Source organism: Abrus precatorius, unplaced genomic scaffold (genome assembly GCF_003935025.1).
Source record: "Abrus precatorius isolate BTA unplaced genomic scaffold, Abrus_2018 Scaffold2, whole genome shotgun sequence".
NCBI lineage: Eukaryota > Viridiplantae > Streptophyta > Magnoliopsida > Fabales > Fabaceae > Abrus > Abrus precatorius.
This window is the reverse complement of record NW_020874362.1, coordinates 26286062-26304421: the sequence shown is the minus strand read 5'-3', so window position 1 is coordinate 26304421 and position 18360 is coordinate 26286062. Positions and strand designations below refer to the sequence as shown.

General features: G+C 31.1%; 3 protein-coding genes across 5 annotated transcripts; 1 reads left to right on the top strand and 2 right to left on the bottom strand.

Moving 5' to 3' along the window:
• The first annotated feature begins 1404 nt into the window (after positions 1-1404).
• Positions 1405-5088, top strand: LOC113859726 (condensin complex subunit 2). Its single transcript, XM_027492429.1, has 13 exons — positions 1405-1662; positions 1758-1859; positions 2136-2262; positions 2458-2525; positions 2603-2663; positions 2759-2959; positions 3054-3340; positions 3460-3604; positions 3690-3946; positions 4041-4077; positions 4169-4314; positions 4456-4566; positions 4870-5088. Exons 1-13 carry the CDS (start codon positions 1405-1407, stop codon positions 5086-5088), a joined length of 2019 nt encoding a protein of 672 aa, XP_027348230.1.
• Positions 5089-6613: 1525 nt separating this feature from the next.
• Positions 6614-9957, bottom strand: LOC113858368. 2 transcript variants are annotated; one of them, XM_027490989.1, is made up of 3 exons: positions 8725-9125; positions 7782-7805; positions 6616-7247 (listed from the first exon to the last, which is right to left on the bottom strand). In XM_027490989.1, exons 1-3 carry the CDS (start codon positions 8927-8929, stop codon positions 6901-6903), a joined length of 576 nt encoding a protein of 191 aa, XP_027346790.1. In that variant the 5' UTR covers positions 8930-9125; the 3' UTR covers positions 6616-6900. The 2 variants fall into 2 exon arrangements, with proteins under 2 accessions (XP_027346791.1, XP_027346790.1); XM_027490990.1 differs by lacking the exons at positions 7782-7805; positions 8725-9125 and adding an exon at positions 9939-9957 and having other exon boundaries at positions 6614-7247.
• Positions 9958-10564: 607 nt separating this feature from the next.
• LOC113857649 (cellulose synthase-like protein H1) lies at positions 10565-16973 on the bottom strand. 2 transcript variants are annotated; one of them, XM_027489745.1, is made up of 9 exons: positions 16661-16969; positions 15711-16038; positions 14789-14908; positions 13954-14070; positions 13342-13554; positions 13112-13220; positions 12290-12477; positions 11480-11830; positions 10565-11273 (listed from the first exon to the last, which is right to left on the bottom strand). In XM_027489745.1, the coding sequence occupies exons 1-9, from the start codon at positions 16915-16917 to the stop codon at positions 10725-10727; spliced, it is 2232 nt and encodes a 743-aa protein (XP_027345546.1). In that variant the 5' UTR covers positions 16918-16969; the 3' UTR covers positions 10565-10724. The 2 variants fall into 2 exon arrangements, with proteins under 2 accessions (XP_027345546.1, XP_027345545.1); XM_027489744.1 differs by having other exon boundaries at positions 10635-11273; positions 15711-16092; positions 16661-16973.
• Positions 16974-18360: the final 1387 nt, after the last annotated feature.

Here is an 18360-nt window from a genome sequence, read left to right as displayed (position 1 = left end):
TTAAACATTGTAAAATAATTTGTTTTAATTTGTATTCACATATTTTATTTTCTCAATTTATTTCTTCGTTTCAAATTCTTATTTTTGTAGTGACTTTTTTTTTATAATTTTATCCTTATATATTATTAAATGCATTTTTTAAAGTACATGATGTCACCATTGTTTAATAATAATGGCATTTCATTTTTACTCAAATTTAAAAACATTTATATAATGTCGAAGAAACTTACTAATTTTATTCAACAAAGTAGAACTCTCATTATTAATAATGAAACACATCTTTTTTCTTAAGATATGCGTTTTAATAGTTATTTAACAATAAGAATACTGTTTTCTGTGATATACTAATTTTTATTCAATAACGATTATTATGTTTGATTATCTAAAGCATTTGCATGAATGACTCAGTTGAAGTGTTGTGAAGGACGAACTGATGGCAATATAAAATTAAGTATATTGAATATTTCATATGATAAAATTTTGTATGTCACAGTAATTTAAAAATGTAGAATATTACACAAAGAAATAGTTTTAAAACTAAAAGAAAAAATAATAATTTGATGTGAGAATATATTTTAAGATTTCGTACTCGATATAATGATTTAAGAGTTTAACAGACGAGTAAAGTAATCAGAGTGTTAAGGATGGATTTTGAGTATAGTGTGATGTGAAGCCCATCAAGAAGAAAGGGACATTTTGTGTTTGGTACGATAAGAGAACTAGTGTTGGATGGTTTAGGTATGATAAATGGCTTATGAGCTACGAACTTTGACCAACAATTTTTTTAGAGGTTAACTCTACTCGTTAATCCAAACATTGGTTAATTAAATATGCATGTATTTAATGAATTCAATGATAATAGGTATTAATTATAACAATTATTTATTTATTTTTATTTTGAGTCAAACCTAAATAAAAAAGATACTTCAAAATAAAAAGTTCCTCTATTTGAATTATCTGTTTGGACGTAGAGAAACGAAAATAATAATGTGGGGTTGTTCTTTTATTTAATTTGCCCAAGAGTTTGAATTTATGTGAGGTAAGAGAGATATCAAATAGATTAAAAAATATGTTAACTAGAATTTTAATAATATGTATTAAGAAAATGATAATTTATATTTTTTTATTAAAAATATGTTAAAATAGATTAAAAATTTAAAAATAAGTATTTTTTTTATATAACTTTCAATAAAAATTATAACATTTTAAAAAAATATAGTCAGAGAGGCCTGGTTGATTTTTAGACACGTGATGTTATTTTTTGAAAGGAAAAGAAGAACTACCAATTCAAATAACAGAAATGGAGGGAAAGCTCTAAGCATTCCCGTCTCCCACAGATCTCTCTGATTCCGACGTTCTCACTTCCGAACCAAAACCTATCATCGTTTTTGCCCTCCAATTTCCATGGCCGAAACCCTAAGCCCCAATCCCACGCTGGGTCAGAAGCAGAGGCTCCGCATCCAATCTCCAACCAGCCCCTTCTTCTTGGGTTCCAACGACGACCAGCTCGAACGTGCCCAGGCACGCGCCGCTCGTGCCGCCGCTATCCGCCGCAAGAGCCTCGCCCTCTCCCAACCTCTTCACTCCAATTCCGATCCCTGCCTAAACAAACGCCAGATCCTTGATTTGTTCCAAAACTGCATTAAGCTCGCCAGCGAAAACGTAAAACAACAACGACAATTTCGTATTCCACTTGGACGCCACTCGAATCCCGTTTGAGATTTTTTAATTATTTTTGTGAATTTACGTGTATGCAGAAAATTAATCAGAAAAACACGTGGGAGTTGAACTTGATTGATCACCTCACTGATATTATTAAGGTCGAGGAAGAAGATGATGCAGAGACTAATTTTCAAAAGGTACGTTTTGTTTAATTCGAAGTTTGATAACTTTGTTAAATAGGGTTTTGCTGCAAATTGTTATATCATATGCAATAATTAGAAATCCAAATGCAATGGCACGTGCGTTTAAATTGGTTCGCGCACTCAATCACTATATTATGCGGAAGAGTCGCTTCTTTGTGTATGTATTTGCAATTATGGGTGAATGTAATATCATTTTCACAGTAATAACACTAGGAGGAAATGTTATGATTGTGTAGAATGTATATATTCATCGAAATTTTGTCTGGGCAGGCAAGCTGCACTCTTGAGGCTGGAGTCAAAATTTATTCATTAAGGGTGGATTCAGTACATTCCGAGGCATATAAAGTTCTCGGTGGGATGAATAGAGCAGGCCAAGAAGCTGATGAGCAAGGTTATAGTTTAAATACCCTTTTATCAAGCCTAATGCAAATTTTACCTTCTTATCTATTTTTTTATACTTTTATTTTGCATTGTGGGTGGGGGCTATGGAAGACTGTTTTTCTTTCTTATTGTAGTATTTCTAGTGAAACATATTTTGTTCTTATTACTTCTTAATTAATTCAAAATTCTAATGCTAAGTCACAATTGTCAGACACTAATCAGGAGGGTGCTAATATTGAGAGTGGACATGAAGAAGGCAAGAAAGAGACGAACAAAAAGGTCTGCGGTATTTAGATTTCTGGAATTGCCTTGCTAATGAAACTTTTTTCTGAGTTTTAAGAGTTTTGTTCATGCAGTTGTCCCCTTTGTCAACACTGGAATCGTCTTTTGAGGTTCTTAATGTAAAGAAGTTTGATGGTGATCTCAAATCCTATTCTATTTCTATTATTTGATTGGGGTGTGGAGTTGAGGAGTTTGTGCTGAAAATGTATATATTACTCTCTGTATTTCAGCTGCATTTGTTGTAGATCCTCTCTATCGCCAGACAACAGCAAAATTTGATGAAGGAGGAGCCAAGGGTCTTTTAATGAATAATCTTGGTGTATATGGTCGATGTAGGGTGCTCTTTGATTCACTAGAAGTGCCTGCTAAGTGTATGACAAGCCAAAATCAACCTGATTTTTCAGATACTGTCGATCTTTCTTTTGCCAGAGGTGTGTTGCATCTTGAAAAATCTGGTGAAACTGTTGTTACATCTGCAAAAGGACACATTTAATGTGGATAATGGTGGCTTACTTTTCTTTATAGATTGTATTGAGCAGATGGTATTGGACCTGCGTGTGAAGGATGAAATTTCTCCAACTCTTAGGACTATAGTAAACCAATTTGATGAAAGTAATAGAAGGCCTACTGATTTTCAACTTCATGACCAGAATTCGGCTGCAGATCTTGATCCTGCTTTTAATGGTGAAAAAGGTTTTGACAAAGAAGAATATGAAAACTGCACATCCTGGAGTGATGATCACGACGATCAAACAGTTGTTGCTGATCTAGACTGTAATGATGAAGATCCAAGTTTTCCTAGTTACCCTCAGGTTTTTGTATTGGTCATGGAAACATCTATGACTGTCTTGAATGTGCTTTTAAAAATATTCTTTAAATATTTTAGCAAGTTAATGATGCCTTTGTTTTTATAACATTCTAAATCTTTTAGGAAAATGAGGCATTTCCTTCCCCAGACCGCGATATGGATGACAGATTTGAAAATGTTGACGGCTATTTATTTTTGAGTCTGGGTTTTAGTTCAAAACAAAACGCATGGGCAGGTCCCGATCATTGGAAGTATCGAAGATCCAAAGGTGGGTTTAGAGGCCAGATAAGATTGTAATACTTATATGTTTTTTGTAATTCAGTATGGTAATTTTTGGAGAATCTTTATTGTAGTCTCAGAGGTTCATCCTATATCTGAAGATGGGTCGACTGTGAAAACTAGGCAGCCAAGGAGTAAGAAACAGGCCGAAGTTGATTTAAATTTCACAAATTCTCTTGAGGAGAAAATGCTAGATATATTTTCTCTTCCCAAGAATCCCAAATCGTTACTGCTTCCTGAAAGCAGATTGCCTTGCAATACAAAACTTCCAGAGGACTGCCATTATGAGCCAGAGGATCTTGTCAAGTTATTTCTTCTCCCTAATGTGAAGGTAGTTTCTTTAAGATACAAGGATGAGTTTCAGTGTGCTCTCTGGTTTGAAGCAATATTTATTTTATATCTGACGATTTCTATTCTTTCTTTAGTGTCTTGGGAGGAGGACAAAAAGGTTCTCAGGTAAATGTGGGTGCATGTAGTTTTCAAATTTAGAGAACATTTAGAATATTTTTCGTTGTCACCAGATTGTATATCAAGCTCCGGTGTTTTTTTGCAGATGGATCTAGAGATCAATACAATGAGTGTGAATCGTTCCCTTCGTGGGATAATGGAAGTGTTTGTGGGGACGACTCTGGTGACTATGAAGGTGATCTTCATAGTGACATGGAGGACTCCAACACTCTTATTACTCAGCCTCGTCAGGTGGGTTTTGTTAAATAATCTACACTTGCTCTAGATATGTTATTTTAGATATTGTACAAACTAATGAAAGGATAACGGCTTTTATATACACATTCCTCTTCATTTAGAGCTGAAGTTTATTTTTATTTTAAAATAACAAAGGTCAATAAAATTGAAGTCCAGTATGACAAGACTTCCAAACAAGTTGATGTTCAGGCACTTAAAATTACACTTTGGGACCACGTTCAAGAATCTGTTAAACTTCCTTTTCAGGTATGTCAAAATTTCTCTATTTCTTAAGAATGCCTTGTATATAATTTTGTCTTCCAGTTATAAACATTTCATTCCCTTTTGGTTTTGCCCCACTAAAATAAAATGATTGCTACATTTTTTTTTGCGATATTGTGTTGTTTCAACCTTTTTTAGGATTATGTTCCATTGCTAACGCTGTATATTTTTTTCATTACTGTTCTATGTCTAAGTAGATTATCAATTTAAGTACTTTTTCTTTGTGGTTGAATTTAAAGTTCTAATTCTTGCATTAAATTGTTTTTTGACCCTTTATTTATTCTGAAGGGTCAAAAAGACACCGTATCTTTCAGGAGTATATTGGCCGACTTTCCTAGCGAATGCAATGCTGCTGCAAACATTAGTGACATCTCTCCTCATCTGTGCTTCATATGTCTATTGCATTTGGCAAACGAGAAAGGTCTGAGCATTCAAAGCTTCCCCAACTTGGATGATCTTGCCGTACGCCTTCCACATGTTGGAGACTCTCTGAAAGGAACAGTTTAGATACTTCTCTCAATTATTCTTTTGCCCAGGAATCAGCAAATGGATTGGTGAGTGCTCTTACAGTTGCTTTCTTTTTTCCCCCATAGATTAGTGCATGATGTTTGCGGATAGATTGTTTTTGAGAAATATTTTTTCCTTAAATTTTCTCAAAAAACTTTTGGTTAAAATCTTTCTGCACGGTAAAATAAATTTATCTAAATTCTAAACACTTGGATGTATGTGCCTTCTTACTTTAATTCATAGACATCGTCTTATGAACTTAATCATTTTTAGGATAATAATAAATAGATCATTAGATGATTGTTGATAACAACCCTGAACTCAAAATTAGTCCACAGGTTGAACTCCAATATGAACATTACAAATATAACTAAAATATCAATTGATATTTTGGTCTTGATTCATTCACTCGGACACATGACGCGCATATTTTTACTTTGATTTTCAGATGGGGATTTTTCAGGTGAAACAAGTCCAAGAAAGCACCGGAGGGAGCAATAAGTATCTTGTGGGTTGGAGGTTGCAAATATCAGCTTTTTGGTTATGGTGGTTTAAGTCTCGTCAAGAAAATGTCAGACCTATCGTGATGTCCATTATCTCCCCGTACATGAAAATATTCAACGAATGTATGGCTCTCATTTGTATTCTTTAGTTCAGCTCGTTTAACGTGTGTCCGATGCTCAGGCTTTCATGAGAATTGCTACCGTTAGTATATATCAAAAGCATAAATTGATGGCCGATGACTGATTATTGGATCGCACTCCTCTACACCTTTCATTTTCTATTAATTATCAAACTGAAATAGTCACAAATTTACTTGTATTCTTTTTTTGGATAATACATCATATTTAATTACACTTAATATAAGTTAAATTAATTATTTATCTAACTGAATCATACCTTGACTTACATATATGATAAATAATGGAAAATATCTAACGAACATCTAAATAGGACATCAAAAGGTGTCTCTGTGGTGGTGTTTTTCTGGAATACGCGTAAATAGAAAAGTTAAAAAACATAATATATGGTGTTAATTTTTAGTGGTTTAAATAAAAATTGATAAATAATGAGTGGATACTAAATAAGCGTCTAAACACATGCAAAGTTTCGGGTGCATGTTGCTTCGTCACATTCTTCGGCAAATCTCTATAAAAGTTTTGATTAATCTAAAACAAGTAATATCTTATTTTTAAGCAAAATTAAATATTTTTTTCTTAAATAAATTGCGGCATACTCTTAATAATACTCATTATTTCATTTTAAATTAATTTTTCCTCTTATTTAAATATAACGGTTAATTATGAAACTACTTACATAAGTCATTTTGTGATTGTTAGGGCTTAGTGGCTTAGTAGTTATATTTATACAGGAAGACGCATTTTGAGTTATCGTTAATAGAAATGGTTAATGAGTAACATCAAAATAAAATGTTAATGGATTCTTTAAATTAACCAAGTTCTAAGAACTGAATAACCAGCCTTTAGTTGATGGTCCACGAGATTCTCCTTCAGTCTCTGCCAATTAATATTTAATTTTATCAAATACAACAAAGAAGCAACAACAATCTGAACTCTGAAGCAAGGTTCAAATCAGAGCATTTAATAATTTCTAGCTTTAAACAGTGGTACATGTGGAATCAACACAGCCCAAAAATGGATGTTAGAATACAACAACATTTGTATTTTACACTAGACCTTTCAGAAGAACACATATGGGAGCCACAATGATTTGCTATTGCCAGCATTTAAATAACTTGTTTGAAAACTATTATGTAACAATCACTCCATGGAGGCCAAGGTATGTTTCTATCTAAGCAGTCTGTACTTTCCCTTGAGACTGAGCATGAGATTTGGCTACCCCTTCTTTCCATCCTTTCTGACGAGCTCTAAGTTCCCACAATGCAGTAAGCTTTTTCTGCGCGACTAATGCCAGCTCAGCCTTCTCCCTAGCCTCCTCGCATGTTTCCATCCCTGAATTACACTTATCTGCTTCCTTCTGATACTGGGATGCAATCTTCTTTGCCTCCAGCAGAGCCATGTCAGCCCGTTGCTGGCTTTCCACGGCTTCATTTTCCCGGAGCTTGAGCTCTTCCGACAACAGCTCTGCAAAATTCTTTTCAGTGTCTCCACTCACTTCTGGATCAGGCTTTGCACAATCTGGATAACGGTTCCAATCAAGAGAAGAAAAAGCATTGTTAAAGTTAGTTGAATCCAAAAAAGCATTAACAAAACAATGTTTTTTGACAATACGTCTGCAGGCAAAATAAAATTTATGTTCTAGAGCTTTTCATGTCATTTTCTAGCAGAGGCTTACCCAGTACTAGATTAAGATTTTTAACTCATATTTAAAGTGAGTAACAGCACACCTGAACCATGAAGCAACATGAAAGATACATTCATTCTTATTAGTTTCGATACTTCTATTTACATACAATAGATTTTGAGTTGCTTCAGACAATATTTTGCAACAAAAGTACCAAATTTTGTTTAGCACATTGACATGACTACTGGATTGACATAAAACACCATTATTCAGTTCGTACTGCTTAAAATGACTTAAAAATGTTACTTCAACTACTACAGTCCTAATATCATACTACAAGTGTAAGTCACAAAGAAAAGGTATAACAAGAACAAAATGAATTTTTTTATATATATAATTCAGTGTAGTTTATTCATACAGAAACCAACCTCCAAAGGTAGTATTGCTCAGCCCTGCAGAGACAGAAAAAAACTGAAATAAGTACACGCTTAATTTGCAGTTAGATGAAGAGAAAGGAGCAGTACATTATGATAAAACCACGATGATGTTCAATTGGAAGTAGAATTTCTGTCCTATAACAAAAAATTGAAATTATAATTTAGGTGATTACTGATTTTGTCTATTTATTATTGATAACCAAAAACAATAGTACCCAAGGCTACGGTGCTTAGTTTCATATTAGTTTGAACTGATAATATAATTAGGCTACAATTTTTAATTTTAACTACTTCTAGTTAGATGAACAATTGACAATTACTTTATTCATAAGGTCTTCTTAATATCACATTTAAAACTTTGGAAAAGTATAACATGAATACAAGGGAGATATTTTTGGGCGGTGGGGGAGTAGTAGATCAAGTTTCTTAGGCACTAACATGTATTTCAAAATTCAAACACAAATTATTCTCAGCAATTCATTAAGTCTTTCCCTACCATTTTCATAGCTTTAGGAACTGTGCTAACCAGTCCCGTAAAGCTATTCATGTAAAAATTTGCAAGCTGTAAAGTTACGCTGATCTACTTTAGTCTCACACAGGAAAAACCTCAAAAACCCTAGCATTGTAATGTTAAAGAAGCAAACCAATCTGCATCATCATTTGACAAGTTGGATTAAAAGTGTCATTTCAAATCACTCATGCAGCACATGATTCAGAAGGAGCCATGATTCAATTCCCATGATTGAACTAATTACCAGTTTGTATAGTTAAAAAAAAGGAATTTCATTTGAACCAGATCTTAAAAACTTCGTTTATTGTGATTCAAACCCTGGATTGGATCCCCAGATAAGAAAATGTTAAGTTCTTAACGAGATCTTGATATGGGTAATTAAGAAATTGATGAAATCAGATCTGAGAGAGAAGAAGCACTTACCTTGGGGAATGGAAAGGATGGGTTGTGAAGAGCAATCACAGACACAAGGGGCACATGAAGAAGAAGCAGAAGAGTGATTAACTGCAGCCAAACCTTCCATGAAATGCCAGTAGAGAGGGGGACCCACTATGTACCCTGCTATGCACAGAGCCACCACCACTAAACCCACCCTCAGCAATACAACCCTTGATTGGTTCATAGCCATCTCTCTCTCTCTTTCTCTCTCTCTCAACACAAGACAACAACAACTGAAATCTAGAGTGAGAAACAAATGATGGGTATTGAGAGAAAGTTAAGGTTGTATGATTGTATCTTTGTAGCCGTCGGCAATGTCAAGTGACAAAATTGAGCCACTGCTTTCTCTGCTGTCTTCCCTTTCTCCATTTTTAATATTTGTTTTCCCTTTATTTATTAGCAGTTTTTTCTTTTTCTTCTTCTTTTTTCCTTCTTAAACTAATTTTTCGATCTCTGGACTGTTGTTAACTGTCTAACAGTTGATGGAAAAATATTACTTTACTTTCACAGCTCTTATTTAACTGAAATACCAACAACAGGGAACACCAGCTGTGGTTTCCATACCAGAATTAGGATTTCTTTTTCTTTTTCTTTTGTAAGTAATGGATTTTAATGTTGATTATTTTAAAAAAATATCAAACGCTTTTTAACATTGTTTGATTTTTATCTTTTATAAAATAGTATAAGATAAAATAGGGTCCTTTTCTTAACATATTACTTATTGCAATAAAAATTATTGTCATAAACCATCTAATGTTCATTTTAAGGATGGTTGAAAAAAGATATATTAGGATCGTAAACATAGCAAATTAATAAACGTGTCTTGCTAATTAATATTTTTAAGGCATTAATTTTAAATTAGAAATTAAAAATATTTAAAATTATGTTATAATGCATAAAAATTAAAGAAGAATGTGTATTAATAATATTTTTTGACATTTTTTTATTTATTTTTAATTTAACCAGTGTCCTAAAGGACACTAATTAACATTTGTGATATGAAATAGGAGTTTTCATTATTTTGAGATGAAATCTTACAATTTTTTGGAGTTTTATATAAAATTATAATTGAATGTGGATTCAATCTTGTTTCTCCTCTCAGTCCCCTTTCCCTACCTTTCCAATGAGAATTTGATAACTCAGTTAAAATTCTACATTAACCCTTTTAAGTTCAGAAACGTGAGTTGAGTGCATTGGACTTACGATATTGTAGCGCATTCAATTGTATGGGGTCGAGAAGAATTTGACGTTGATATTCCATTTCTTATTTCATACGAATTTAAGTATTAGAAAAGAAATCCATTTCATCAAGTAGAATTTAACTGTTGGTCACCGAAAAAAATCTGTGCATTAGACTTATGATATTGTAGCAAATTCAATTGTTTGGGATTGAGAAGAACGTGATGTTGATATTGCATTCCTTATCTCATACGAATTTGGCTTGTTTTGGTTGTTCATTCCTCTTGAGCAATTGTTCATTAGGGAAGGACAGTGAAATGTGACAGATAGAGAGATAACGGTGTTAAAAAAATGTTTGGATACATGTGAATTTGATGTGCCTAATTTTAATTGAGTTGTCAAATTCTCATAGGATGGACATGGAAGGAGACAAAGGATTTTGATCCTTCACATATATGGGCACCAAAACCTTCACAGTATAAATGCTATGAAAAAACTAGTGAGCATGCATATAAATTAATTGAAAATTATTCTAATTTAATCAGTAATATTGAATTGGAATCTTAAAGAAAAATAGTCCAGAGTTATGGACTCAAGGTAGTTAATATTAGGATTCTTTAGTAGACAATGTCAACACGAGTATATAAAAATTATATTTTTTGAGTTAATTAAAAAACAAATTTGAGATTTTGATTAAGGTGGAATCATTCTATTCTGTATAAAAATATTCCTATTGAATTAATAATTTGCACAAAATGAAAAATAGTCCTTACATTAGCCATGACTTTCCTAGTTTCTTATCTCCATCAACCAGCATTGTTCTTTCTACATAGGTGTACAAAGAAACATGTCAAGATAGCTGATTTGCACACTGTAGACAAGGGAATTCTATACTTTCCCCTCTCAAATAGTCCTCTAAGAAATGGCCAATAGCAAACTATCAAATAAACACTACAGAAAATCTCACCTAGTCCACACCCATTTCCACTATGAGTTGGTTGCAACCCCAATAACTTGATAACAATTGCTACCAATTGCATAAGCAAAATGGTAGTGCCTGGCAAAAAAACTAGGGACTCATCAAAGGTATACCTACCAGCATCCTTATCCTCTCCACCATCCCTTGCATGTGATGGTACATCTTTCTTTGTTATGTCAAACACAGTGTTAGATATTCTCAACAACTTAAGTATGACAGTAAGAAATGCACAAAAGCCAGCGTTCATGGGTGTTATTCTTGACATCCTTTGATTATTCCACCATTCTCTTATTGACATCCCTGCTGCCAAGTATTCCAAGAGAGTATATACTGCGTAAATTACGAAACATGCCACAGGAATACACATGCCCATGTCCTGGATTGAACAAAATGCAAAGTTATATTTGTAGGAAATAAATGTAAACATTAGATAATTAAAACATGAAGTTTATTTTTATTGTTTGAAAAGAAAGCTAAGTTGCTTACACAAATACTTGTATATCGATATGCTTACACAAATAATTGATACTAGTAGTATCTATTTTGTGTGTGTGTGTGTGTGTGTGAGTTTTCAATGCTCACCTGAGGCAAGAAATTGGAGTTGGTAATGATGCAATATGCAATGAGACAAGCATAGGATACTTCGAAGATTGGGCCCAAGCCCCAGTTGGTAATCCACATATAAGCAAAGCATTCCCTCAAAGTAAGCTTATGGAAAAGGGTACCAATAATAGGACAGTGCTTGCTAAAGAAGATCTCAAGAACTCCTGTGGCCCATCTCTTTTGTTGGGCCATTGAAGTTGGGCCACCTCCTGGAGCAAAACCTGTGAATGCAATTGGGTTCGGTGTACACAATTCTGATCTCCAACCTTTTACATGTATTTTCAGCCCAGTAAGTACATCCTCTGTCAATGATCCATACCTCCAACCCACCTGAAATTCATCGACTTTCAATTTCAATACTTAAAAATAAAAATAAAAAACTTAGAAAGACAATCCTTAAATATTAATTTAATTTATAAGCTTTTGAACTCTTTGGGTATATTAAAATAAATTCTTATATTTTACAAGTTTTCCTAATGATTCTATAATTGCATTTCTGACCATATTTTCGTTAGAATTCCATTAAATACACCAGTTTAGTCAAAATTTATTATATAATATTAAAATTTATTGAAAATTAAATTAAAAATTCGGTCTCTAAATCATTTAATTATTTAATTTAATGAAATAATAACAAAGAATCCAATTAAAAATAATTTATAAGTTTAAAAAATTAATTAAACCTTTGAAAATATAAAATTTATTTTAATTTTTTAAATAATTTAAAAACCTAAAATTAATTTAACCAATTTAATATACATAAACAGTGAAAAAGTTTTCCTTAGAGACCTGCTTGCCCCAGGCAGTGCCATATTCATATCCATAACCAGCAACTTGGCTTGCTACTTCAACAGCCTTTGAAATATTAATATGATTAGGGGAATATGTTCTCCCTTTCAAAGCATGAGCTGCTGATTTCACAACCTCCTTTGAAGCTCCAAATTTTTGTTTTAATTCCTCCTCTGACATGCTGTTTCCTAAAAAATTAGCTAGAAGATGTAAGATAAACAACAGAAATTAAATTATAGAATATATTATAGATATAATTTTTATATGACTAAAAAAAATTCTACACTATCAATCTATTTATAATAAATTTTTAATTTAATATGATGAAATTAATTTATATATTTTGTACTCAAATCAACTTATAATCAAAAGACTTTTATCCCTCTTTGGAAATCAATATTTTATCTAAAATTTAATCTAATTCAAACATACCTTAAACTTTCTTGATCAAGAAGAGTACCATGAAAAACGTTCTTATATACATATATACCATGACGTTGGAGCCTAAACCAAAACATCATATTTGTATGATTGAAAGACAAAGTGAAATTCTGATTTTGTATAATCAAGTGACTAAAAATGAATTTATATTATTGAGATACTCTATGAATATTTTTTAAAGGACCTAATATATATATATATGTGTGTGTGAGTGAGTGATTGATTGAGAGAGTAAACTGATGTTGCAATTAGTTAAAATGGTGTTTTCACTTGAATGTTTACTCTTCATAGGATTAAACAACCAACAATATAATAGACCACCACTAAAGTTGCATCTTCGAAACATGAAATCGATAAATATATCTCTGAAATAACAAGTACCATTCTCCACGTTATCTGGAGAGAGACCGTAAATAACTTTTCTTCTATGTAGGCAGTTTGTTCCTCCGTAGAAAGGTCCTTGGATTCCAGCTAATCCAGCTGCCAAGTGCTGCATTATTTAAATAAATAAATAAATATATATATATATATATATATATATATATATATATTTCTTTTTAGAAGTAGTGAATCAACTTTCTATAAATATATAAGTATTTAATTACACTCACCTTAAACAAAATTACCAGCTGATTTCCAAAGGGATCGTCCTTGAGTGCAGCATAGAATTGTTGGGGACATTGAGCAAATGCAACTTCCTTTTCTCCTTTGGAATCAAGCAAAACGCACAACCCATGCAGAACAATCTTTGGATTGTTTACAATCATATCACAATCCACGTTCAGCATAAAGGGAGCATTGGTCATCAACCCAGAGACTCTTGCCTGAAAAACAATTAGGGAAGTTTAATTAAATAAGTAAAGGAGTTAAAGAATAACAAAAAAGATGCTACAAGTTTGTGTTGAAAAACATGACAAAAATGTAGGTGTTTGAACATGCGTTTTATATTTATTTTATTATTATTAATTATATAACTTTACATTATATTCACGTTTACAAATTTTTAAACGTATAAAAGAGTTAACAAATTAAATATGTAAGTGTTTATAGTATGCTAATCACTTGACTTGAATAGAATAGATGACACATCATGTAGTGACTAATGCAACAAGTTATATATATATATATATAACTTTTAACTAAACTCTAACTACATTAATAGTTTGATAATGTGATATTCACGTTTCACAATTTTAAAGAAATTAAAGAAATCAGTTTCTCACCAAAACGTTCATGGCACCAGCCTTGAAATGATGTGGCTGCTTTGGCCTCTTTTCTCTAGATATGTAGATCAAATGTGGCAACCCATCTGCAAGGCATTCCTTGTTCTCCCATAAAACCTTACAAATTCATAATTAAATCAATGTTTTGTCAGTATAGAGCAAGATTGGATAAAAATAGTATAATTTAAAGGTTTTTTAATCCCTACTATATAAATTTATATATTTTAATTCTTTAAAAGGTGATTATTATCATCACTTAACCGTAATGTCACATTAAATAAACAATTTTATGGTGATATATAATGTGAGATAATTAGATAAATATCACACACTATCACTAAGTAATAAAAAAAAATCAAAATAAAATAAAATCATATTTAGAAAGACCAAACAATCTATTTTACAAAACATGTTGATGATACTAACAGCACCTAACAAATCCACAAATTCTATGCGTACGTACCGGGCTACTCTATTTCTATTCTTTTCTCAATTTTACTTTATTTGTGTAGTATTGAATATATGATATATAGTTTCATTTCTGGAAATAAGATAATAGAAACGAAGGGTGCAGTGTTCTGATGATATGCATTAATAGAGACGAAAAAGACACAAAAATTCCGCGTTGGCCATTTGTTGTCACTTAAAAATATCTAAAACGATAACTATTGTCACACATGTCAGTATGCCACAATTACGTGACAAAAGTAGGAGTTTATGGACTTAAAAGATTAAGATTATATGGCATTATGAAAAGTTAACAATGTTTGGACATCAAAATCAGATGTCTCATATATACTTGACGTAAATAATGGAGTATTAATTGGAGTTAAACCTTGATTATGGTTGGATGATTTGTCTTCTCAGTGTTTGAGAAAACTGCAAATTCTCCATCAAGTCGACATTTTCGGGACGCTTCTAACTCTATTCTGCGGCTAAGAAGATCATACATATCCTGCCAACTCACAACCAGACAAATCCATTTTGAGGTTGATGGCCAGAGACATCGTCCGAATTAAAACTTCAGTTAAATTAATAATTTATTTTTTACACACAACTTTCATTTTAGTTGTTACATAAAAGATAGGGTTGCACTTTTTTTATATAAAAAATAATGTTATAAAAGATATTTTTAAATCAATTCTTGTATATGAAAATTATAATAATGTTAGATTTTATTGAATTATTTGTATAAAAAAATAAAATATTTATTTTTATATAAGAATCAAATTGAGGCGTAAATTATTTTTACAAATAAATTACAAAATTTAAAATAAACACTAAATTCATATAATCTAATTTAACTAAAGTTTAATTTGGATAAACTTATAGATAAATATTTGGTAAAGTAAAGAATTGAGTACTAAAATAAATTAAACATTTTTCATAATTTAAAATTAAAATTTGAGAAGTATATAAACTACTTTTAATTGACATAAGTTCTATTTATTTTTCTTATAAGAACTTTTTTAAAGTCTTATTCAAACCGGACGTAATTAAAAATAAAAAAAAACCTATTATTATAATTTTGGCAAATAATAATGCCAATTTGCGAATATTCTTCATACAAATTATAATATTAGATTTTTTTTTATATAAAATCCAAAAAGAAAACGGTGTCAAATGCTAAACCAAAAATAATAATTTAACCGTAGACTTACCGTTTTTGTTTCTTTGTCCTCAAATTAAACTCATTGCCTATCTCTAAAACTTAACACGCATGTTTAATTTCATTATGATATAATTGTGGAACATACCTTCGTTCTTAACCATTCTTGTCTGAATTCCGGTATGTTGTTGGCCTTGGAGGCCTCAGGCTCATCGGAGAAGTATCTGAAAGGAGCTCTAACTTGCACCTCGTACTTCTTACAAAATGGTACCCAAAACTTGGCAAATTCAGAAGCTTCTTGAAGAGCGTAGAAGGTAAGAGGGGAACACCCATCGTCGGAAACATAACAAGCTAACTTGTGAGCTGGGTAATCAAGTGCCAATAAAGATAGCACAGTGTTCACTGTTATTATGGGTGGTTCAAGCATAGGGTCCGCAGTTGTCACAAACAAGTCCACTGCCGGAAGCTCTTGCACCCTGTTCAGAAAACTCACCAACCAACAACAAAAGGCATGCAATGCATAATCAAAACTACAAAAAAATTGTAATTTATTAACAAATTTAGAATTATTTTCGTTAATATAATCTTTTTTATATAACAAATTATTAATTATGAGTACATAGATGTCGAGGGTCTATATTGACAAAATAAAATGCTGTACATTTAATCTATTAATGGTATATTATCTTTTTTATCAACAGAGTAATTTGTTAATATAATATACTATATTATTAGTATAAATTGATATTGTTTTATATTAATATTTTAAATTTCGTTAAAACAACTATATGGATAAAAGCTAATCTAATGTCAAATTATTAGTAAATGATATGTTTTTTAGTACAATAACTATGAATTCAGTACATACAGACACAAAGTTCCGTATATTTTGTCGTCTCTTACTAGTTTAAACTTTGTTTAACAAAAGATAAAATATTAATACAAATATTATGAGTTAACGTTAAAAGTATATAATAAATATTTTAATTTTTTAATAATAACTGTAATATCAACGACAAGTGATAATTACTTAATTAAATAGGCATTACATTGAAACGGCTATATATAGCCATGTTTAAAGGGTCAATAGTTAGATACCTTTGCAAGAGACGATCTGGGTAGGTTTCGATAATTGCTGGATTCCATTGAGTGGTGAGGGTGAAAAACCAAGAGATGGTGAACCATGATTCGCAACAAAGGGCAACAAACCAAGGGAAAGAGTAATAGTTGACAGAGATAACACGGTAACAAAGCAGCAATAAGAGAAGGATTAAAAGCAAGCTATCCGTTACCCTTTTATAATTTTGCTTATACCACTGTTTTTCATAGAGGAAGAGAGAGTGTTGGTTGGCCATTGATTCGAGCTAGCTAAGGTGATAAGAAAACGCTATGTATACGATGATAGTTAACCAATGTGTCTCTTCGTGTGCCTTATTTATAACAAAAAAAAAAATGGCTGGTTTGCCTACGCAATAAATATTTTTTTTTTTAGGGCATAATTTTTTGAAGGTTAAAATATGTATTTAGTATTTGTAATTCACATCCATTTAATTATGAATTAGTCTATATATCTTAAAAGTTTATGTATTAGTGTTTTATTGAGTTCAATCCATGTCATTTTAATACTATTAGTAAGAATTACTATTTATTAAATTATTGTTACCGAGTAATATGTCAGAAATTGAAGTGTAATAAAATATTTGTATAAGAAGTAATATATAATTATTTATAAACGAGTGGTAATTATGAGAATTAAACGAATATTTTAACCAAATTTTAATGTATCAAATTACAGTTTATGGACGCTTCTTCGTTGTTACTATGCCAGCATCCAGCTCAATTATTGGAGGTTTTATTGTGAAATTGTAATCCATTTTGCAGGTACATGTGAACTACTGGGCAGCATCTAGAAGTGTTAGCAACCTGTACGTGTTGAAAGAGAGGCCCGTGATACAAAAAACTTGTGATGGATTTCAACGATCAGGTAAATTGTGATACAAGATACGTATGGTCCATGTGTGTGTGTTCAGTATACACCCAAGACTAGTTGCATGCAGGACCGCACAGAAACTAGGCTAAAGAGTTCTAATTTTATGTGGAATGAATGTTTTGTGGTCCCTCGTGAGTTTTCAAAACATTTCGGACTCCCCGGTCATATACCTACCGGTCAAAAAAACCAGTTATAATGTTAAATTAATTTTAAAAAACTTAATTTATATTAAATTTGTTTTTTTAAATCATCTTATTTTTTAATCGATTTAATATTTTTAATCTAAAACTCATTTTTTCTTTTTTTATCCAAATTCATTTTGTATACGGAGATATTATTTTATGTCCTAACTTATTATACCTTTATAGTATATTTTTATTACTGATATTCTTTTACATCTTGTAAAAATTTACAACTAATATTTCATAAAAAAATTTTATGATTTTATTTTATACTACCTCTCATCTTTTTTTATAAGAAATAAAATATTTTTTTAATTTTTATTATAAGAAACAAATGATAGATTCAAGATACATTAATTATTAAATTTTTTTATACTCTTCTTTTATTAGTATAATTAAATATACAAATTACTAACTACATCATTTAATATCATAGATATTTTTAAAATAAAATTTATATTTATAAAAAAATAACTGACTTAATATTTTTCTTGATTCTAACAATTTAATTTTTTATTTCTTAAAATAAGATCGAAGGAGGTATCTAATATTTTTTATTAACTTTAATTTTTATAATTAAAATTAAATATATAAAATAATAATTTTTAAATATAATTATTATATTA